Below are 22,133 nucleotides of genomic sequence, written 5' to 3' on the forward strand. Positions count from 1 at the left end.
GAACTCTCATAACTCCTTTTTAATAACATCTTCTTGGTAAAAAAGAAATACATTCTTAGTTCTAAAAACTAGCAATAGAGAGCAAAGCTCAAAGCACTGTTGAAAAATCACCCGTGGTCCCTGGTGCAAAGACAGCTCTTGTCCACATTGTTGAGGCTGCCCCCGGAGCATCGCTGGGCCTGGGCCTGTCCACGCCTGGGGCAGGGGGGCTGCCGGAGGGGCCGGGCAAGCATGGCCAGAGGGCAGGGGGTGGTTGAGAGCCTGGAAAGTGAGTCAACCATTAACCTCGGCACCCCTGTGGGACCCATTACGAAACGGTCGCGACGGGAGATGTCCCTTTCAGGGCCAGATGTCCTGAGTGCCCAGCGGAGGGCCAGGCCAAGCCCCACAGAGCATCTGGAGAGCACGTGCCCACAGAGCCCCTCTGTGCGGGAGGCCAGGGCCGGGCCCCCAGGCACAGCTGATGCCGCTGGGCTGTGACTGCTGGCGGCCACTGGCCTGCGTGTGCTCAAGGAACGGGGGGCGGGCTTGGAGTGAACCCAGCTCTCCAAGCACGGCATCCGGCCCCTCCCGCCTCCTGGTGACCCCCCCCCCTGTTTCTCTCCACCTGCTAGAGCACCCGGCACCCCCAGTGGCCTACAGCCTCCAACACCCCGAGGGGAGCCCCCTGCGGCCCCAGATGGTCTTTGCCGTCGAAGGGATGAAGATGGACACCCGGGCGAGGGGCAAGCCCGCCAGACAGCTCAGGGCGCGTCCTGCCAGACCTAAAGGCTGCCAGCGGCCCCCCAAGACTCGTAGCTACAACGCCAAGGCCTGACCTCCTCGGCCACCAGCACCCCCCGCCCCCCGCCTTCCCACCCCTCCCCCTTCTGCCTCCTCCTCCTTGGCGCTTTTATCTCCACATCAGGGCTGTGTGTGCCCCTGGCGAGCTGCAGGGCAGCCTCCGCAGTGCTGCGCAGGTGCCTCCCAGACCAGCCCCAAAGCCCCCAGTTTTTTCCACTTGGGAAAGGCAGTAAAAGATTTCCTGGGCTTTGCACGAGTGACGCTCGTGGCCGGGTCGCTTGTGAATCAAAGGTCCAACTATGACGGCTTTTGGCACTGTCCCGCACGCTGCCCCCACTCCGTTTACATTCTGGTTTAACCCCGAGAGCCAGGGACCGACCTGACGGCAGGTGCCACGCGCGTGAGCAGCCCTCCCAGCCTGAGGTCCCGCTGTTGGGCTCCATGGCCCCTGCTGCAAACGTGGGTTCCAGGGCGGGCTGTGTGATCCCGGCCGAGGCTCCCTGATCTGCGTGGGGACGGAGGGAACCCTGCAGATGGGCAGAGAAACCCAGCCACCCACGGAAGGGGCACCCGACCCAGGGGGCTGGGCCGTGGGTCGGGGCCCTTGTCTTGGCAGCACCCACAGGAGGCCTTCTGACCTCCAGCCCGGCAGCCTCTGCCCTCGGCCCCGCTGCACCAGCTCCGTGTCAGGCCGGGGCCCCACCGCCCCCGTGTAGGGGCTGGGGCGTGAGGCGGCTGTAGGCCAGGAAGCTTTGCCCGGAGCCGAGCCTGTCACCGGGCCGGCACTGGGCAGACAGACGCTTCCCTGCCCTCACGCGGTCCCTGAGAGGCCTCCTGACCTCCCTGCCAGCCTCGGGCCTCCCCCCAGGGTGACATGGGGTGGGGAGCCGTGGAGAAGGTGCGGGGAGCACCCGGGCAACCCAGTGGGTGTGTGTGATGCCCACTCCCGGCCCGAGTGCCAGCCGCCTGCCCTGCTGGGCCTGGCTGTCCCTGGCCTCTCCTCCCGGGGTTGGAGGGGGACTGAGAGCTGTCCGTGGGGTCCTCAGGTCATCCTGGGGCCTGGGCCGAGCCAGGCAGCTGGCGCGTGCCTGCCAGTGGTGGCTCTCCCGTGGGGCCACGTTTCCATGGAAAAGGGGAGCGTGGCCCCGGGCACAGCTGTCCTGCCAGGAGGAGCAGAGAGCCGGCCCTGGAGGCGCGTGGCCTGCGGGCTGCACCCTGGCCGGGCCTCCCCTGGGGCAGAGCCCCGCGGGCTTTCTTGAATTTCACCTTGGTGCACGCCCCCGGCTTCAATCTCCATGGAGCAGAGGCAGGCCAGCCCCCAGGCGGGCACTCTGCTTGTGCCGGGCTGCCATGCATGGGGGGCTGCAGAGGCAGTGGCAGGTCTCTTTGGTGTGCCAGGCAGCAGCCTGCTGGCAGCAGGTTTGCAGCCAGCTGGCAGGGCTCTCCATGCTCCCTCTTTCTGGCTTGCGCCCCCTTAAGTGAGGGGTGGCCTCGTGACTTCCTGTAGTGGAAAAAGTGAAGCGAGATGCCCTGCTGCTTTTCCTCAGAGTGCTTCAGTGCCCACGAGCAGCTCCAGCCGCTGGGCTGCAGACCAGGGTCTCGCTGTAGCCGCCCAGCCTGGGCCCCTGTCCCCCTGCAGTGAGCAGAGCCCCACTGACCATCAGGAAGTAAGCCTAGGATAGTTCAAGGCACCAAGAGTTGGGGTGTTGGTGCAGCATGGCCATCCACTCCTTGTCCAGGGTGCCGGGGGTCTGAAAGCTCTTAAGAGGGAAGTTACAGAAGATCTGGCGTGGTGGGGACGGCAGTTCAGCCATGGAACCTTGGGGCTCTTCCCCCTTTGCCTGCCTCTCTCTTCCCTACAGTGTGTGAATCAGAAGCCCCCAGGGACGAGGCCAAAGGGAAGGTTGGGACCAAGGTATGGAGCTGCCAGCAGGACCTACGTAGAGGCCTGGGAAGAGAGCACTGTGGTGCCTGGGGGCGTGTGGGCACAGGAAGCTGTGGTTTCACGTGCCAGTCCCATTCTGTGCCGGCCCTGAACGCCCCTGGCCGGTGCCATGCACCACGGACAGCCCTTGAGCTTCCGAGGGCAAGGCAGGAGGGGTTGCCAGAGAGCAGGGGCAAGAAGCAGCCTCGTTTGATTTCAAGACCATGAGGCTGCGGGGCCTGGGGACCTGCCAGGGCTCCTCTGGCCTCCCAAGGGTCTGTCTGAGGCCCCAGGAGGTAGCTGGAGCGCTGCAGGGCGTGGCAGTCAGGCCACGAGGGCAGCCCTCCTGGATTCTCACGTGACCCCGGGGACTGTTTTCTCTTTGGTTTGGAAGTTAAGGGGTTTTTTGGTAAATTTGGTGCACATTTGAGGAGGGGAATTACAAGGGAGGGCGCGCTGCTGCGCCAAGACAGCGGTTTCTGTGCGCGCGCCAGTGCCCCTGTCTAGCGAGGCTCCTTTGTTCGAGTCATACGAAGAGCCCGCTCGCCAGACGGCCAAGCCCTATCCCAGCGGCCGCCTCCAGGGAGCCGCGGGGAGCACCCGCCGGGCCCCAGGAACGTCCCCGTGGGTTCCCGCGCTGGCCTCGCGGATTTGGGCGGCAAAGCAAAGAGGACCGGCCTGGCTGCGCTGGGGTGACCGGCAGTAACCCCGCGCGGGGCGCCCTCGTCCGGGTCAACGACCGCGCTCGCCCCGCGGCGTTCAGCTCAGCGCCCGGGGCCCGCCCGGCCCATCACCCTATCGCCTAGCAACGCCCACTCGCGCGCCTCCATTGGGTCGGCGCGCACGCCCCCGGTCCCCTATTGGCTGCGGTGGCGGAGCGAGTCACGCCCCCGGCCCGGCTCCGCGGGGCTCGGAAGCGGGCCTGTCGGTCCAGACGCCCGGGGGGTCCGTCCGACCCCCGTAGTGGCCCCAGTATGACCCCCAGAGTGACCCAAGCACGCCCCGTCCCGTTTCCCCCGCGCGCGGTGCACACGTGGCCCCCGCGTCCGCGAGGGTAGAGGTGGCCCCGGGAGGCGCGGGGCGCGGAAAGGAAGTCGGGGGCGGGGGTGACGCCGCGCCCCGCCCCTGCGCTCCCCAAGTGCCAGGCCCCCAGCTCCACGCCCCCAGGGCGCGCCTCCGTGCAGGGTCCCGGCGCCCGGCGGCGGCGCGCGGCATCACCCCACCGGCGGCGGCGCGCCTGGTCCCGGGGCGCAGCCCCGACGCTCATTGGCCTGGGCGGCGCAGCCAAGCTGTCAGCCCATGTGGCGTGTCCGCGCGGGGACGGCCGCGGTTAAATAGCGCCGGCGCGGGCCTAGAGGGAGTCAGAGAGACGGCAGCGGCCGGGCCTCTTCTCCTCCGCTCGCTCCATCCTCGCTCTCCCTCCGCCACCCGTCTCCAGACAAGGTACGAGCGGCCGGGCCGGGCCGAGGTCGGGTTTTGGGAGCCAGAGACCTGGATCCTGGGGTCGGGGGGCCCCCGGGGCCGGGGCCGGGCTGGGGGGCGACGCGGCCTGGCTCGAGGGGGCGCCGCCGACCCGCATCCTCCGGCCTTGGGCGCGCGTGCTCCGGAGCGACCGTGGTGACTGTCGCCCCGCGCAGGCTGCCTTGGTCCCGGGGTCCGAGCCCCCGGCCTGGACGTTTGAGCCCCATGGGGCTCCCGAGGCCGGGCTGCGAAGGGCCCTAGCGCCTCGTCCCAGGCCCGGTGGGGCAGGTGGGCGGATGGCGAGAGGCAGAACGCCAGGGAGCGCCGCCAACAGCCATTTTGGTCTTGGGCTGGGCCGGGAGGCCGCGGACCCTCGAGGCCTGTAGGGTTCGCGCCCCGCTCCCGGCGCCCACAAGAGCCTCCTTTCGGGCCGGGCCTCCAAGCCCTTCATCCGCGCCATCCCCCCACCTCCGGGTGCCGGATAGCCGAGTCTCAGCCGCCCGGAGGGACTGAGAAGGAGGGGGTGGGCCGAGGAGGCGCGGGGCTGGGTGCGGACGGCTTCCCCACCACGTGGGCTCCGAACGCAGCCCCTGAAGTTCTGGGGGGATAGCAGCTCCCGCTCCGGACGGCCCCGCTGCGGCGCAGGCCGGGCCGCGCGCGCGCTGCAGGGGTCTCCACCCCCCTGCCTCGCCCGCCCGCCGGACTCCGCGTGAATAGCAAGTAGGAGGAGAACAGAACAGGCACTTTCTGGAGGAAGCAGCAGCCCCGGGAGCTGGTGCCTCTGAGCCCGCAAAGGGCTCTTTATTGAGCGCTGGGGGAGGGGGATCCCTCTTTGCCGGGACAGCAGAGTGATCAGACCACCGGTGGAAGACCCCCAGCGAGTGGATGCTGGCTCCACTGGCTCGGGGTCTTCCTTGCTCAGAGAGCCCCAGGAGGGCCGGTGATTGGCCAATCCCCTGGTCCTCAGTGCCATGAGGCCTGGAGCCTTGGCGGAAGTTGCAGGACCAGTCCTGGCCATGCCCCCTTTCTGGAGGGCTTCCCAGGAACCCCCAGGCTCAGAGTGGCCCAGCCGCCCTCTTTGGTGCCTTGGGGACCTGGGCCTGGGTGGGTGGGCAGGGTGCATGAAGGTAGCCAAGCAGGACCCTAAGGCCTCACCTGTGCAGGTGTGTGGGTCCAGGTAGGACTTTCCTGGCACCTGACCAGGAGTGGTTGTCCAGGTCCGAGCCTGCCGGGGAAGCCATACTGTCTGAGCCTGTCCACCATGGGGCAGGGACCACTTTCCCCCCAGAGTCCCACGAGGCCTTGGCACCCATAGCACCTGAGCCGTGGCCCCAGCGTGGAGGGCAGCGGTGGGCGCTGAGTCCAGAGCCGGCCTGGGCCTGGGCCTTCCTTCCCACCACCGTGTTTGCCTTTTTTCCTTTGCCTGCTGGGTTCTCTTAACAAGCTGACCACCAGGCGGGGCGGTGCCTTCCTCGGAAGGGTTTGGGCCCTTCTCCGGACTGGCCCTCCGACCTTGCACCCCCACAGGGGGTGGCAGCAGCCAGCTAAGTGCTGGAGAGCGGGCCCAGGGCAGCTTGGCCGTGGCGGGCTGACCCCAGACCAGGGCCGGTGCCCCAAGAGTCGTGCGGGCAGGCGGGACCCACGCGGACGCAGGGGCTGGCCGTGCGGATCTTGGGTCTCAAGGCTTTCTGACCTGCGGCTCCCGGACCGGATCGGGGAGGGAGCATCTGGACCTCCTCTGAGGCTGCCGACGAGGCAGTGCGGGGCAGCAGCTGATGCCCACGCGGCCCTCCCTGCAGAGAGAGCAGCCATGGAGGAGGTGGTGATCGCCGGCATGTCCGGGAAGCTGCCCGAGTCGGAGAACCTGGAGGAGTTCTGGGCCAACCTCATCGGCGGCGTGGACATGGTGACGGCCGACGACAGGCGGTGGAAGGCGGGTACGTGGGCCTGGGGCGCCCTCCTCTCCCTGCGGCGTGCGCCGAGCACGCTGCAGGCTCTTCCTGGAGGTGGCGCCAGGAGAAGGCCGAGGACGAGGAAGCCTGGGCCCTCTGGCCAGTGGGCTGGGGATGGAGCGCCCGCTTGCAGGACGCTGAGGGCTGGCCCGCTTTACAGACGGGCTAGGCGAGCTGCCGGGGGCAGGGCCGGGGCCGGGCCAGGGGCTGGGCTCCTCCAGCCCTGCGGCCCCGTCCCCGCAGAGCCTGGCCGGCCACGGCCAGCCCACGTGTTTGCTGGAACAGCTCCCTGCCGGGGAGCTGGTCTGACTCTGACTCCCTCACGCCCAACAGGGGAACCGCGGAGTGGTTCTACCTGATCCGCAGGATGTGAGTCAGTGTGGCGGAGCCTGGCCTGGCCTCAGGCAGAGGGTCTGCAGCCAGGGCCATGGAAGGGGTGGCTCTGCTCTGGGAGTGGGCACAGCGGTCCCGGGGAGCCTCGGCTCCCGGGGCGGCCAGGCGCCCCCCCCACCCCCATCGGCGGCTCAGGGCTGTGGGGTCCCGCGGCCGGCCCTCCAGCTGCGTGCCTTCCGCAGGGCTGTACGGTCTGCCCCGGCGGATGGGCAAGCTGAAGGACCTGTCCCGCTTCGACGCCTCCTTCTTCGGGGTCCACTCCAAGCAGGCGAACACGATGGACCCCCAGCTGCGGATGCTGCTGGAGGTCACCTACGAGGCCATCGTGGACGGAGGTGGGTCGTCGGGCGGCGGCCGGGGGCCCCGCCCTGAGGTTCTTGCCGCTCTTGAAAACAGTCCCTCTTTTTGCTTTTGAAGCCAGCACGTGTGTGCAGCAGAACGCCTAGAACCAGAAGCGGCCGCGGGGCGTGCGCGGGCTGGGGCTGGTGGCTGGGAAGGCGTGGGCCTCGGGCAGGTCACATTTCACAACCGCATGCCAGAAGTGTCCCGGGTGTGTCCTGATGCCCCAGTTTCCTCGCTTCCCGTTGCATGGCTGATCTTGGGGTGAGAGCAGGTTGCCAGGCCGAGCGGGAGGTGCGATCTGGCCCCAGGACTCGTCACCATCCACTCTCCCCTCCGCTGGGTTGCGTGTGGCCTCGGACAGGTGCCTGAAGCCAGCTGCCCCTTGTCCCAGGACACAGACCCATGCCAGGGCCACTGGAGCGTGGAAGGCCTGCCTGGTGAGAGAGGAGGCTGGCCATGTGGGTGTGGCATCTTAGCAGGTGGGCGGCGATGGGCGCCGCGGGCCTGCCCGCTCCTGCCTGTGCTTGGCAGCCCATGGGGGTGGAGGACGTCCCAGCTTGCAGGTCTTGTGGCCTGCAGCAGATGCTAGCCAGCCCCCGGAGCTGACGTTGAGCGTGACCAGGTCATGGACACACGCTGCTGATGGGGGGGTGAGGGGGGCTTCCACTGCCTGGGGCTTCCACCCGGAGACCTTGGGTACCGCTCCCCAGGGGCTGGGCAGGGTCCCTCCTTTCTTCCTAAGCCTGGACACTCAGCCTTTGTCTTCCTCTGTCGTCTTATCTTGGCCAACCCAGGGCAGGCCGCCCTTGGGGCCCACCGGACCCTGCCAGCAACACCAGGGGCCAGGGGAGTAGCCTGGGGACAATGCCACCCTCTGTCTCCACCTCTGGCTGTCTCTGCCTGCTGCCTGCCCCAGAGCCTGGAGCCCCACCTGGCACCCTGCCTGCCCCCAGGCCCCGGTTCCTTGTGACCTGTTTTCCGTTCCCGGCTCTACCTGGGCTGCCCCCCGCCGACTGCCCCTTCAGAGTCAGGTTGACAGGGAGCCCCTCTCACCCCAGAGCTGGGCGGCGGGCTGGGTGCCGCAGTTGCCAGCTCGGACCTCTGCCCTCCACAGGCATCAACCCTGCTTCCCTTCGTGGCACAAGCACCGGTGTCTGGGTGGGTGTGAGCAGCTCTGACGCCTCAGAGGCTCTGAGCCGAGACCCCGAGACCCTCGTGGGCTACAGCATGATAGGCTGCCAGCGCGCCATGATGGCCAACCGCATCTCCTTCTTCTTTGACTTCAAGGGTGAGCGCCCACCCAGCCCCTCTGGGCCTCGGGTTCCTGGCGGCGGCGGTGGGGCCGGACGGCAGCCAAGACCCTTCCTGACGACCTCCCGCCGGGGCGGGGGGAGGGGAGGGCCCTGCAGGGGTGAGGTCCCCGTGTCACGGGCTCCACGTGGGGGGCACCCGCTAAAGCTGCCAGGGTCCTGGGGATCCCACAGCCCGCGCCCTTGCCCGCAGGGCCCAGCATCACCATAGACACGGCCTGCTCCTCTAGCCTGCTGGCTCTGCAGTCCGCCTACCAGGCCATCCGCGGAGGGGAGTGCTCTGCGGCCGTCGTGGGCGGCCTCAACGTCCTGCTGAAGCCCAACTCCTCGCTGCAATTCATGAAGCTGGGCATGCTCAGCCAGGACGGCACCTGCAGGTCCTTCGATGCCGAAGGTGAGGGGACGGAGGGGCGCGGGGCGGCACCGGCCCCCCCTCTCGCTGTCCGGAGCTCCTGGCCAGGTGGGGGGACTCGGCGTCGCCCCCAGGCCTGAGTGCCCTCTGCCCCCAGGGACCGGCTATTGCCGTGCAGAGGCTGTGGTGGCGGTCTTGCTGACCAAGAAGTCCCTGGCCCGACGGGCATACGCCACCATCCTCAACGCGGGCACGAACACAGACGGTTCCAAGGAACAAGGTGCGGGCGGGCCTCGGGGAGGGGGCAGGGGGCACAGGGGGGGTCCACCCGGTGGCAGGGGTGCTGAGGCCCGGCCCCGCCCCCACCTGCAGGTGTGACCTTCCCCTCGGGAGACGTGCAGGAGCAGCTCATCCGCTCCCTGTACGCGCCAGCCGGGCCAGACCCCGAGTCCCTGGAGTACATCGAAGCCCACGGCACCGGCACCAAGGTGAGGCCCCGCCTGGCCGCGTCCACCCCCTACCCCCCCACCCCCAGAGGCGCTCCCGTGAGTCTTCACCTCCCCGAGTCCCCGCAGGTGGGCGACCCCCAGGAGCTGAACGGCATCGCGAATGCCCTGTGTACCACCCGCCGGGAGCCCCTGTTGATCGGATCCACCAAGTCGAACATGGGACACCCGGAGCCTGCCTCGGGGGTCGCGGCGCTGATCAAGGTAGGGTGTGGGCCTGAGGCCGTCCTGCCCAGTGGGGGCAGGTCCCCGCAGGCTTTGCTGTGGGGTGGGAGCCACTGAGGCCTGGACCTCAGGGTGCCAGCTTGCGGCCAGTCCCTGCCCTGGTTCCTACACGGCCCATCAGTCTGGGGGGGGGGGGGGGCCTGCGGGGGGGAGGGAGCTGGGAGCGGGGTGGGGGGACCTGGGGACCCTGGGCAGCAGGCAGAACTGTATGGTGGCCTCAGAGGGTCCCTGGGGGATGTGCCCACAGCACCCCTGGGGCAGCCACGCCACTGACCTCGAGCCACTCGCAGGTGCTGCTGTCGTTGGAGCACGGGGTCTGGGCCCCGAATCTGCACTACCACACCCCGAACCCCGAGATCCCAGCATTGCAGGACGGGCGGCTACAGGTGGTGGACCGGCCCCTGCCCGTCCGTGGGGGCAACGTGGGCATAAACTCCTTCGGCTTCGGCGGCTCCAATGTGCACGTCATCCTCCAGCCCAACTCCCGCCCCGCCCCACCGCCCGCCCCGCATGCGGCGCTGCCCCGTCTGCTGCAGGCCAGCGGGCGCACCCTCGAGGCCGTGCAGACCCTGCTGGAGCAGGGCCTCCGGCACAGCCGAGACTTGGCCTTTGTGAGCATGCTCAACGAGATCGCGGCGGTCTCCCCGGTCGCCATGCCCTTCCGCGGCTACGCCGTGCTGGGCAGCGAGGCTGGCAGCCAGGAGGTGCAGCAAGTGCCAGGCAGCAAGCGCCCGGTCTGGTTCATCTGCTCAGGTGAGCCCCCCCGCCCCGCTCCCCAGGCCGTCCCCGAGGGCGGTGGGGCGGGGCCGCGCAGCCGCCCCCTGACGCCTTTCTCCGGGACAGGGATGGGCGCACAGTGGCAGGGGATGGGGCTGAGCCTCATGCGCCTGGACAGCTTCCGCGACTCCATCCTGCGCTCGGACCAGGCCTTGCAGCCTCTGGGGCTGCGGGTGTCCGACCTGCTGCTGAGCACGGACGAGGCCGTCCTCGATGACATCGTCTCCTCCTTCGTGAGCCTCACCTCCATCCAGGTGAGCCCGGGCCCGGGGCCGGCGGGCCGGCGGGCGCTCGGCCGGGCATCCCCGTGACGTGCCCTGTCCCCCCCAGATCGCCCTCATAGACCTGCTGACCTCCTTGGGCCTGCAGCCTGACGGCATCATCGGGCACTCCCTGGGCGAGGTGGCCTGCGGCTATGCCGACGGCTGCCTGACCCAGGAGGAGGCTGTGCTCTCCAGCTACTGGAGGGGCTTTTGCATCAAGGAGGCCAACATCCTGCCAGGGGCCATGGCAGCCGTGGGTAGGTGTTGCCCTGGGCTCCCCACCCTCCTCTGCCCACGGGCCTGAGGGGCTCCTTGGGAAGGGCGTGTATGGAGAGGCCTTTGCCGGTGGTGTTGGGCTGGGGCCTGGGGGCGACCAGCTGCCACGTCGCCACTGCAGGCCACGCGCGGCCCTGGACGGCCTCCCCGCGCCTGCTGGCCTCAGTGCCCAGCCCCTTGCCCTCAGGGACTGGTGTCAGCAGAGGCTGGCATGGTTTTCACATGGGAAGCCACCGGCATTGTGATCAAGTTGGGATGACCCAGCCCTGCTCCCCCCTGTTGGCAGCCGATCCTGGGGGGCTGCTCGCACGTGGGGCAGGCGGGGCAGGGCACAAGCGGGGCCTGGGAGCCTCCGGTGCCCATGCTGAGCCAAAACCGGCGCCCACCCACGGTTGGCAGTAACGGCCCTTCGGCCTGAGGTCAGACGCGGCGGGGGTGAAAGTCCCTCGTAGAGGTGCCGCTCTGCAGTTGCCGTCACCGCCCCTGTCCTGAGGGCCACCTTGGCAGCGTCTCCCCCCCTCCATGCCGGGAGGGGCCGGGCAGGGGTGCGGGCTCCCCACGACCACCCTCTGAGGCTCTCTCTGTCCCCAGGCTTGTCCTGGGAAGAGTGTAAGCAGCGCTGCCCCCCTGGCATCGTGCCCGCCTGCCACAACTCCAAAGACACGGTGACCATCTCGGGACCTCAGGTGGGCCCTGGGAGGCGAGGCCTCGTCCCCAAGCCCCCTCCCGTCCCTCAGGGTGAGCTCTGCACGGGGAGCCGGGCGCAGGCCCAGGCCTGCTCGTCCAGCGCCCTGCCCCCGCCCCCGCCCCCAGGCCGCTATGTCCGAGTTCCTGCAGCAGCTGAAGCAGGAGAACGTGTTTGTCAAGGAGGTGCGGACGGGCGGCATCGCCTTCCACTCCTACTTCATGGAGTCCATCGCCCCCACGCTGCTGCGCCAGCTCAGGAAGGTGGGCTGCTGCCCAGCGGGCCTCCCGGGGCGGGCGGGCTGCGCGCGCCCTGGCGCCGACTGACGGTCCGGTGCATGCAGGTGATCCTGGATCCGAAGCCCCGCTCCAAGCGCTGGCTCAGCACCTCCATCCCCGAGGCCCAGTGGCAGGGCAGCCTGGCCCGCACGTTCTCGGCCGAGTACAGCGTCAACAACCTGGTGAGCCCGGTGCTGTTCCAGGAGGCGCTGCAGCACGTGCCCGCGCACGCCGTGGTGGTGGAGATCGCCCCGCACGCCCTGCTGCAGGTGCGCGGCCCGGGGGGCCGGCGGGCGGGGTCGCGGCGGCCTCGCAGGCAGGGGCCTGGCAGGAGAGGCCCAGCCCTGTGTGCCTCCCCAGGCCGTTCTGAAGAGAAGCCTCGAGTCCAGCTGCACCATCATCCCGCTGATGAAGAAGGGCCACAGCAACAACCTGGAGTTCTTCCTCAGCAACGTGGGCAGGCTCCACCTGGCGGGGTGCGTCCTCCCACCCAGACCCCCCCCCCCCCCCCGCCCCGCCTCGGCTGTCACGGGGCCTTAGGGGAGAATGATGGGCCCTGGGTGAGGGCCCTCATGCCTCCCCCCCCCCCCCGACCTTCCAGCGTCAGCGTCAACCCCAACGGTCTGTTCCCACCCGTGGAGTTCCCTGCTCCCCGGGGGACCCCCCTCATCTCCCCGCACATCAAGTGGGACCACAGCCAGGCCTGGGATGTGCCCTCCGCGGCCGACTTCCCCAGCGGCTCCAGCTGCTCCTCTGTTGCCGTCTATAAGTTCGGTGAGGCGGGCGGGGCGGGCGAGGCGGGCGGGGCAGCCCCTGCCACCTGCGCCCAGCACTGAAGCCGCCTGTCTTCCAGACGTGAGCCCGGAGTCTCCGGATCACTACCTTGTGGACCACTGCATAGACGGCCGCGTCCTCTTCCCTGGCACCGGCTACCTGTGGCTGGCCTGGAAGACGCTGGCACGAGCCCTGAGCCAGAACTTGGAGGAGACACCTGTGGTGTTTGAGGACGTGACGCTGCACCAGGCCACCATCCTGCCCAAGACCGGTAGGGAGGCCGTGCTAGGGGAGTGGGCGGGGGTGCCGGCCGCTGACCCCCGCAGCTGACCCCCAGTCCTGTTGCCCACAGGGACCGTGTCCTTGGAAGTGCGGCTTCTGGAGGCTTCCCACGCCTTTGAGGTGTCTGACAGCAACGGCAGCCTGATCGCAAGCGGTGAGCAGGGGCACCCGGCCAGGCTGCAGCGTCCCCAGCAGGGGGTTCGGGGGGGGTGGACCCTGGCTGCTGCCTCGCCCTGCCCCACGCTCAGGCCTTTCTGCTGCACCCCGCCCCCCCCTCCCCCCCAGGGAAGGTGTACCAGTGGGAGAGCCCTGACCCCAAGCTCTTTGACACCCGGGCCGCCGTGGACCCCGCGGACACCACGGCTGAGTTCCGCCTGAGCCAGGGCGACGTGTACAAGGACCTGCGGCTGCGGGGCTATGACTACGGGCCCTTCTTCCAGCTGGTCCTCGAGAGCGACCTCGAAGGTGAGGGCGAGGGGCACCCTCCTGCTGCCTGGGGCCCGGGCCGGGTGGAAGGGGGGTAATGGTAGGCCTGAGGGGGCCCCAGGGGCACCCAGGTCGGGGCCCACGGAGGAGAGGGCCCAGCCGAGCCGACGTCCCTCTCGCCGCAGGTACCAGGGGCCGCCTGCAGTGGAACGACAGCTGGGTGAGCTTCCTGGACGCCATGCTGCACATGTCCATTCTGGCCCCCGGCCAGCTCGGCCTGTACCTGCCCACGCGTTTCACCTCCATCCGCATCGACCCCGCCACCCACCGGCAGAAGCTGTACACGCTGCAGGACACCACCCAAGGTGGCGCTGGCCCAGCCCCCGCGCCCCCGGGTCCCCACACCAGGTGCCACCCGCACTCACCCCGCGTGTCCCCGCAGCGGCCGACGTGGTGGTGGACAGGAACCTGAACACAGTGGTGGCTGGAGGCGCCCTCTTCTTGGGGGTCCACTCCTCAGTGGCCCCACGGCGACCCCAGGAGCATCTTAAGCCTATCCTGGAGAAGTTCTGCTTCACACCCCACGTGGAGAGCGGGTGCCTGGCCGGGAACACGGCCCTGCAGGAGGAGCTGCAGCTCTGCAGGGGTGAGGCCTGCGCCCACCACCTGCGTCCCAGGGTCCTGCCCCCAGGGCCTGTGCCTGTCTCTGGCAGCTGGGAGCTCGTCGCGTCCCCGTCCGCCCCGTCCCAGCCCCTCTTCCCTGTGGAGCCCAAACCTGCCCCCTCAGGGGCCCCAGGCCTGGCCCCCGCCCACAGCCCAAGTCTTCAGAGGGGCCAGGCTTGGCCCCTTCTGCCTGTGCCCCCAGTCAGCTGCCCACAAGGCAGCCCCCCTGCCGAGCCAGTGGGCGGGGGTGGGGGCAGAGAACTGGGGGATGCAGCCAGGGGGCATCGGGGCCCGAACCCACCCTCTGGGGCTCACACCTCAGGCAGGGGACCCGAGGCAGATCCTGGTGCTTGATCGGGCTGCCCCCACCCCACCTCTGTTTGCTGTCAGCGGGCAGGGCTGGGAGGCGGGTCCTGGTTACCACCTGCTCCGAGCAGCCACCTGCTGTGGGGGGGCTTGAGGAACCCCAGCCCGACCAAGGCCGTTCCCCTTCTCCAGGGCTGGCACAGGCACTGCAGACCAAGGTGGCCCAGCAGGGGCTGAAGATGGTGGTGCCTGGGCTGGACGGTGCCCAGGCCCCCCGGGAGGCCCCGCAGCAGAGCCTGCCTCGGCTGCTGGCCGCCGCCTGCCAGCTGCAACTCAACGGGAACCTGCAGCTGGAACTGGGCCAGGTGCTGGCCCAGGAGAGGCCTCTGCTGTGTGACGACCCCCTGCTCAGCGGCCTCCTCGACGCCCCGGCACTCAAGGCGTGCGTGGACACCGCCCTGGAGAACATGGCCAGCGCCAAGATGAAGGTGGTGGAGGTGCGTGCCGAGCGCGGTGGTCCGGCACAGCGCACGTGGACCCAGGCAGGGCAGCGCCACAGCTAAGGAGGGCCAGGGCCTGTCGGACGGGAGGTCACTGCCTTGGCCGGCTCCCGGTAGCTGGGGCGGGCTTTCTGGGAGACACTCAGCCCAGGGGGGGGAATGCCTGCCCCGTGGCAGCCGATCCAGGAAGCTCTTCTGCCCCAGGTGCTGGCTGGTGATGGCCAACTGTACTCCCGCATCCCGGCGCTGCTCAACACCCAGCCCGTGATGGATCTGGACTACACGGCCACTGATCGCCACCCGCAGGCTCTGGAGGCCGCCCAGGCCAAGCTGGAGCAGCTCCACGTGACCCAGGGCCAGTGGGACCCCGCCAACCCAGCCCCTGGCAGCCTGGACAAGGCTGACCTCGTGGTGTGCAACTGTGCCCTGGCCACCCTCGGCGACCCGGCTGTGGCTGTTGGCAACATGGCAGCCACCCTGAAGGAGGGGGGCTTCCTGCTGCTGCACACGCTGCTCGGAGGACACCCCCTCGGGGAGATGGTCGGCTTCCTCACCTCCCCTGAGCAAGGCGGCAGGCACCTCCTGAGCCAGGTAGGGTGGGGCCCGGACGGAAGGGGGCGGGGCCCGGGAGGAAGGGGGCGGGGCCCCGCCCCCCTGCGCGCTGACCGCCCGGCCCTGCAGGACCAGTGGGAGAGCCTGTTCGCTGGGGCGTCCCTGCACCTGGTGGCCCTGAAGAGGTCCTTCTACGGCTCCGTGCTCTTCCTGTGCCGCCAGCAGACCCCACAGGACAGCCCCGTCTTCCTGTCCGTGGAAGACACCAGCTTCCGTTGGGTCGACTCACTGAAGGTCAGTTGCTCCCAGGCCCCAGCCGTGCCCAGCTCGCCCAGCTCCAGCACGTGGGCCTGGGGACCTGCAGAAGCCGACACCCCCCGCCCCTCCTCCAGGACATCCTGGCTGACGCCTCCTCCCGGCCGGTGTGGCTGATGGCTGTCGGCTGCAGCACCTCGGGCGTCGTGGGCATGGTGAACTGTCTCCGAAAAGAGCCCGGCGGCCACCGCATTCGGTGAGATGCTCACTGAGCCCCGCCCCCGCCCCGCCCCGCCCCCGCCCCCCAGCCTCCCCTCACCAGCCTGGCTGCCCACAGGTGCGTCCTGGTGTCCAACCTCAGCAGCACATCGCCCGCCCCTGAGATGCACCCGAGCTCCTCGGAGCTGCAGAAGGTGCTGCAGGGGGACCTGGTGATGAACGTCTACCGGGACGGAGCCTGGGGGGCCTTCCGCCACTTCCCGCTGGAGCAGGGTGAGCCCCCCCCAGCCTGCCCCCCCACCCTCCAGGCTCCTCACATCACAGCCTGGAGGGCCGAGAAGGAAAGCGGGGGGCGGGGGTGGGGGGTGGACCTGGGCGGAAGCCCCACCTGGCCCCCGGCTGCACGTGGCCCCGTGGCAGCCCCGCGTCCTGCCACCCCCAGACCGGCCAGAGAAGCAGACGGAGCACGCCTTCGTAAACGTCCTCAGCCGGGGGGACCTCTCCTCCATCCGCTGGGTCTGCTCCCCGCTGCACTACGCCCTGCCCGCCTCCTGCCAGGACCGCCTCTGCAGTGTCTATTACACCTCCCTCAACTTCCGAGACGTCATGCTGGCTACGGGCAAGCTGTCCCCTGACTCCATCCCAGGTGCGGGCAGCACCCAGGCCGGGCAGGCCCTGGGGGAGGCAGGGGGAGGGGGAACCTCCCTGGGAAGATGAGGGCCTCACCCGCCGTCTGCCCCCAGGAAAGTGGCTCACTCGAGACTGCATGCTGGGCATGGAGTTCTCCGGCCGAGATGCCAGCGGCAGGCGCGTGATGGGAATGGTGCCCGCGGAAGGCCTGGCCACCTCTGTTCTGCTGCTCCAGCACGCCACCTGGGAGGTGCCCTCCACCTGGTGAGTCGGTGAGGGGTGTGACCTGAGCCCCCCCCCATGGGCACGGCCTGGGTCAAGCCCAAGCCGACCCCCGTGCCCCCCCCAGGACCCTGGAGGAGGCAGCGTCGGTGCCCATCGTCTACACGACGGCCTACTACTCGCTGGTGCTGCGAGGGCGCATGCGGCCCGGGGAGTCGGTGCTCATCCACTCGGGCTCGGGCGGCGTGGGCCAGGCCGCCATCGCCATCGCCCTCAGCCGGGGCTGCCGCGTCTTCACCACCGTGGGTAAGCCGCCAGCCCTCGCCGGGGGCCCGGGCCTGCCCTTCCAGCCCCCCCGAAGGCCAGGCTCCCCAGCAGCACCTCCCCCTCCCAGGGTCGGCCGAGAAGCGGGCGTACCTCCAGGCCAGGTTCCCCCAGCTCGACGAGACCTGCTTCGCCAACTCCCGCGACACGTCCTTTGAGCAGCACGTGCTGCGGCACACGGCCGGGAAGGGTGAGTTGCGCCCCCGCCGCCAGCCGCGTGCAGCCGTGTCCCGGCCCTCAGCCGCCCAGCCGGAGGAGACCCTGGCCCTCGGCTTGAGCCGGGTTGGCCAGGCCGCAGTCCTGACCGCAAGAACCCCTCTCCCCCCACGAAGGTGTCGACCTGGTCCTGAACTCCCTGGCGGAAGAGAAGCTGCAGGCCAGCGTGCGGTGTCTGGCCCAGCACGGCCGCTTCCTGGAAATCGGCAAATTCGACCTTTCCAACAACCACGCCCTGGGTGAGGCTGGGCAGCGTTCCTGGTGGGCGGCTGGGTGGGCGGGGGGCTGGCGGCCGGGGCGGCCGGGGGCTGAGCCGTGGAGCACCCCTGCCCGCCCGCGCAGGCATGGCCGTCTTCCTGAAGAATGTGACCTTCCACGGGATCCTGCTGGACTCGCTCTTTGAGGAGGGCGGCGCCACCTGGCAGGAGGTGTCAGAGCTGCTGAAGGCGGGCATCCAGGAGGGCGTGGTGCAGCCGCTCAAGTGCACCGTGTTCCCCAGGACCAAGGTGGAGGCCGCCTTCCGCTACATGGCCCAGGGCAAGCACATAGGCAAAGTGGTCGTCCAGGTGAGCGGGGCACCCCCGGCGCCGCGCCGGCGGGCGGCGGGCGGCGGGCGGCGCCTGACGGGCGTGCGGCTCCGCTGCAGGTGCGCGAGGAGGAGCAGGGGCCGGCGCCGCGCGGGCTGCCGCCCATCGCAGTGACCGGCTTGTCCAAGACCTTCTGCCCCCCCCACAAGAGCTACGTCATCACCGGGGGCCTGGGCGGCTTCGGCCTGCAGCTGGCGCAGTGGCTCAGGCTGCGAGGGGCCCAGAAGCTGGTGCTCACCTCCCGCTCGGGCATCCGCACAGGTGAGGGGCCCTGGGGGCCCCGCGGGCGGGCGGGCGGGCGGGCGCCCGCAGCCAGAGCCCTGATGGCCCAGCCCCGCTCTCCACCTCCCACAGGCTACCAGGCCAGGCAGGTCCGAGAGTGGAGACGCCAGGGCGTCCAGGTCCTGGTGTCCACCAGCAACGCCAGCTCGCTGGACGGCGCTCGGAGCCTCATCACTGAGGCCACACAGCTTGGGCCCGTGGGAGGCGTCTTCAACCTGGCCATGGTGAGGACGGCTCTGGAGGGGCTGGAGCCAGCTGCCCGGGGAAGCTCCCCCTCACCCCCCCGCCCCCTGCGCCAGCCATCTGGAGCCCTGGGGCCAGGGTAGTGGGGTACAAAGCTCCCCTCGCCCCAGGTCCTGAGAGACGCCGTGCTGGAGAACCAGACCCCGGAGTTCTTCCAGGACGTCAGTAAGCCCAAGTACAGCGGCACCGCGAACCTGGACAGGTGCGCCAACCCCGCCGCACTGCTGTGCAGAGACCAGGCCGCAGGCCTCTGCTGGGGCTGAGCCAAGGGGCTGGGCAAGCGGGGGCAGTTTGGCGGGCAGGCGGGGGTCCTGGGCATGCCAGCCGGTGCGGCTGGCGCAGCCGGCTCGGGGGTGACTCAGGGTCCCACAGGGTGACCCGGGACGCGTGTCCCGAGCTGGACTACTTCGTGATCTTCTCCTCCGTGAGCTGTGGGCGCGGCAATGCCGGCCAGGCCAACTACGGCTTCGCCAACTCTGCCATGGAGCGCATCTGCGAGAAGCGCCGGCACGACGGGCTCCCAGGTGGGCCCAGCCCCCCCACCCCCCACCCCAGCCCCAGCCCGCGGGGCCACCCTCCCCGGGGCTTCTGCTCACGGCGGCCGCCCCCCCCCCCACGCCCCGGCCCACAGGCCTCGCCGTGCAGTGGGGTGCGATCGGCGACGTGGGCGTCGTCCTGGAGACCATGGGCACCAACGACACGGTCGTGGGCGGGACGCTGCCCCAGCGCATCGCCTCCTGCCTGGAGGTGCTGGATCTCTTCCTGAGCCAGCCCCACCCCGTCCTGAGCAGCTTCGTCCTGGCTGAGAAGAAGGCCGCCGCCCCCAGGGACGGCAGCAGCCAGAAGGACCTGGTCAAGGCCGTGGCTCACATCCTGGGTGAGAGAGCTCGCCGCGCCCCTGGCCGGCGCGGCGCCCCGGCCCGGCCTCCTGGCCGCCGAAGGGGCCGTGCGTGTGGGTGGAGGGAGGGACAGGAGGGGTCTGCAGAGCGGGGTGGGGGCTGCGTGCCAGGACGGGGGTGCCCGTACCCCACCGCCAGCTGAGCGCCTCTCCCCAGGCATCCGGGACGTGGCCTCCATCAATCCGGACAGCACGCTGGTGGACCTGGGCCTGGACTCGCTCATGGGCGTGGAGGTGCGCCAGATACTGGAGCGTGAGCACGACCTGGTGCTGTCCATGCGGGAGGTGCGGCAGCTCAGCCTCCGGAAGCTACAGGAACTCTCCTCGGAGACCAGCACGGACGCCAGTACGTCCCCTTGGGGCTGCCGGCCTGTGGGCAGCCTGGGTCACCCCCTAGGTCAGGGCTTGTCCACCTGGCCCCTTGTCGGCTGTGTGCCCACGCTCGCACATGCTCCTGGGTGTGCGGGGAGCCCGCGCGACCCCTCCCTCCCTGGCATCTGCCCCTCTTCGCAGACCCAGCAACTCCCACATCCAACGAGGACAGCCCTGCGCGGCAGCAGACAATGCTGAACCTGAGCACCCTGCTGGTGAACCCCGAGGGCCCGACCTTGACGCGGCTCAACTCCGTGCAGAGCGCAGAGCGGCCCCTGTTCCTGGTGCACCCCATCGAGGGCTCCATCACCGTGTTCCACGGCCTGGCCGCCAAGCTCAGCATCCCCACCTACGGCCTGCAGTGCACGGGAGGTGCGTCAGAGGCCCCCCCCCCCCGGGGGGCTGGCCCCACCGCGGCCCCCCACGCCCCCCCCCCGGCAGAGGCTAAGCCTCCCCCTGTCCCCACAGCCGCCCCGCTGGACAGCATCCAGAGCCTGGCCTCCTACTACATCGAGTGCATCAGACAGGTGCAGCCCGAGGGGCCTTACCGCATAGCCGGCTACTCTTACGGGGCTTGCGTGGCCTTCGAGATGTGCTCGCAGCTGCAGGCCCAGCAGAGCGCCACCCCCGGGAACCACAGCCTCTTCCTGTTCGACGGCTCACACTCCTTCGTGCTGGCCTACACGCAGGTGAGGGCAGCCTCCCCCGCCACCCCACCCCCCCGACCCCCGCCCCGGGCCTGCCGTGGGGTCCAGGGTCACGCCCAGGAGCCTGTGGCTGCAGCAGCCCCTGCTCCCCTTGCAGAGCTACCGCGCTAAGATGACCCTCGGCTGCGAGGCCGAGGCCGAGGCCAAGGCCATGTGCTTCTTCGTGCAACAGTTCACCGAGATGGAGCAAGGCAAGGTGAGGCTCCGGGCCATCCCGGGGTGGGGGGGGGGGGGGAGGTCCGGCCCCGCCCCGCCCCTGGCGCCGCTCACCGTCCTGTCCCGCAGGTGCTGGAGGCGCTGATACCGCTCCAGGGCCTGGAGGCGCGCGTGGCGGCCACCGTGGACCTGATCACGCAGAGCCACGCGGGCCTGGACCGCCACGCCCTCAGCTTCGCCGCTCGCTCCTTCTACCAGAAGCTGCGCGCCGCCGAGCAGTACTGGCCGCAGGCCACCTACCACGGCAACGTGACGCTGCTGCGCGCCAAGACGGGCGGCGCCTACGGCGAGGACCTGGGCGCCGACTACAACCTGTCCCAGGTGTGCGACGGCAAGGTCTCGGTGCACGTCATCGAGGGCGACCACCGCACGCTGCTGGAGGGCAGCGGCCTGGAGTCCATCCTCAGCATCATCCACAGCTGCCTGGCCGAGCCGCGCGTCAGCGTGCGGGAGGGCTAGGCCGCCCCCCGCCCCCGCGCCCGCCCGGGCGAGGCGGCGCCAGGTGTGGGGCCGGGCCCCACGCCAGCCACCGCTCGGAGACCTGCTCGGTCTGTGAAGAGTCGGCCCAGCCTCTCGCGGGGCGGGGCTGCCTGTCCCTTCTCCGTGGGATTCTCCTATTTATTGTGTTGCCGGGAGGCGCCGGCCGGGCCACCCAGGAGGCCGGCGCAGGAGCCCGGCCCGGGTCCCATGAAGCCCGCGGCGAGCGGAGCAGCCCCGGCGCCGGGCACCCACCCCTGCTCCCCTGTGTTCGTCTGTCGAGACATGTGGCTCGAGTCGCGGCCTTGAAATTTACTGTCATTGTCTGTGTGAACGGTATCTGGACCCCGTTTCATTTTTACACGAACCTGGTGAAAACCCTGTCTCCTCTGGAGCCCCCCGCCCCCCACGATTAAAGTGCACGTGTGCTCTGACCGCCCGGCGTCCGTCCTTCCTTTCTCCCCGCGCGCCTGCGCCGGCAGCCTGGAGGGGACCCCCCGCTCGCTCCCCGCCGGCCGGCGGGAAGGGCCTCCAAGCAGGGAAACGCGGCCAGGGGGAGACAGGCACGCAGGCCCCTTGGTGGGGGCCCCTGCCCGAGCCGCTTACCTCACGTGGCCGGGCCTCAGCTGAGTGGAGGGTGCCCGGCCCCGTGGCTCAGACCACCTTTGCCTGAAGTCGCCACCGCCCTCCCTGGCAGCGCCTGGACCGTGTGCGCTGGCCGTCCCTCGGCTGTAGGCGGCGGAACGGCGGCTGCGCTGGGAGGGAGGGGCGGAGGGAGGCCCCCGAGGATCTGAACCCAGGGGCTGGGGCTTCTGGGCCTGGAGAGCAGGCCCACTGCTAGACGCCCAGGAGGGTGCGCGGTTGAGCCCAGAAGCAGGCCTGGAGCTCTTCCGCGCTCCTCAGAGAACTAGCCCGTGAGCCGGTAACTCCACTCCCAGGTAGAACCCAGAACAGCTGGAATCAGACTCCGAAGCCGGTACACCAATGCTCACGGCAGCGCCACTCACCACGACAGCCAAAAAGCATCGGGGACAGAAAAATGAGCACACAAACATGGCCTGTGCCGAGATGGGCTGTCACCCAGTAGCCTTAAAAAGGAAAGACGCTCCCATAGCAGCCACGACAGGCGCGAACCTTGAAAGCACGCCAACGGTAGCGAGAGGCTTTCTAGGACGGGCGTGTGTTGACATCAGGTACAGTATATTTCAGAGCGAGGAACCTATCAGGTCTGAAGAGGGGCCTCGGACACGACGCAAGTCAGCTGACGCAAAGGACACGAGGCCTGCAGCTCCGGGGGCTCCTCCGGCAGCTCCAAGTTGCAGGAGGTCAAAGCTCCAGCTCTGACAGCAGCATCGGGCAGGACGACAGCCGCAGACGTCAGAACCCCTCCTGGCAAGGGAACGAGTGGACAGAAGGTGCACAGGGACCTCAGTCCCGAACGATACAGTCAACCAA

General features: G+C 69.7%; 2 protein-coding genes across 4 annotated transcripts in view; both read left to right on the forward strand.

Moving 5' to 3' along the window:
* The window catches only part of CCDC57 (coiled-coil domain containing 57), a 99,640-nt gene extending 98,596 nt beyond the window's left edge, over positions 1-1,044 (forward strand). For all 3 annotated transcript variants that reach the window (XM_047757003.1, XM_047757007.1, XM_047757006.1), the window contains one exon: positions 615-1,044. In XM_047757003.1, coding sequence (XP_047612959.1) covers positions 615-817 — 203 coding nt within the window. In that variant the 3' untranslated portion in view covers positions 818-1,044. The remainder of the gene's footprint in view (positions 1-614) is intronic.
* Positions 1,045-3,983: 2,939 nt separating this feature from the next.
* Positions 3,984-21,112, forward strand: FASN (fatty acid synthase). Its single transcript, XM_047757002.1, has 42 exons — positions 3,984-4,150; positions 5,968-6,105; positions 6,696-6,848; positions 7,970-8,143; positions 8,359-8,559; positions 8,675-8,797; positions 8,890-9,005; positions 9,093-9,227; positions 9,539-10,001; positions 10,092-10,279; positions 10,356-10,545; positions 11,156-11,250; positions 11,378-11,512; positions 11,593-11,796; positions 11,888-12,003; positions 12,129-12,301; positions 12,381-12,572; positions 12,654-12,737; positions 12,869-13,048; positions 13,195-13,374; positions 13,452-13,655; positions 14,171-14,475; positions 14,683-15,069; positions 15,160-15,324; positions 15,423-15,541; positions 15,623-15,777; positions 15,947-16,150; positions 16,248-16,398; positions 16,484-16,662; positions 16,751-16,870; positions 17,013-17,135; positions 17,239-17,462; positions 17,543-17,744; positions 17,838-17,989; positions 18,119-18,210; positions 18,381-18,532; positions 18,640-18,885; positions 19,064-19,252; positions 19,420-19,650; positions 19,747-19,967; positions 20,083-20,181; positions 20,271-21,112. The coding sequence occupies exons 2-42, from the start codon at positions 5,979-5,981 to the stop codon at positions 20,658-20,660; spliced, it is 7,539 nt and encodes a 2,512-aa protein (XP_047612958.1). The 5' UTR covers positions 3,984-4,150; positions 5,968-5,978; the 3' UTR covers positions 20,661-21,112.
* Positions 21,113-22,133: the final 1,021 nt, after the last annotated feature.

This window comes from Phacochoerus africanus, chromosome 14 (assembly GCF_016906955.1).
Source record: "Phacochoerus africanus isolate WHEZ1 chromosome 14, ROS_Pafr_v1, whole genome shotgun sequence".
NCBI classification, from domain to species: domain Eukaryota; kingdom Metazoa; phylum Chordata; class Mammalia; order Artiodactyla; family Suidae; genus Phacochoerus; species Phacochoerus africanus.

What these genes read in the sequence shown, in the direction of transcription:
- FASN (XM_047757002.1), top strand. Translation starts at nt 5,979, where the DNA reads ATGGAGGAGGTGGTGATCGCCGGCATGTCCGGGAAGCTGCCCGAGTCG. An exon ending in CCCGGCGGCCACCGCATTCG is followed by an intron (nt 15,542 to 15,622) that starts GTGAGATGCTCA and finishes GGCTGCCCACAG; the next exon opens with GTGCGTCCTGGTGTCCAACC. An exon ending in GCGTCTTCAACCTGGCCATG is followed by an intron (nt 17,990 to 18,118) that starts GTGAGGACGGCT and finishes CCCTCGCCCCAG; the next exon opens with GTCCTGAGAGACGCCGTGCT.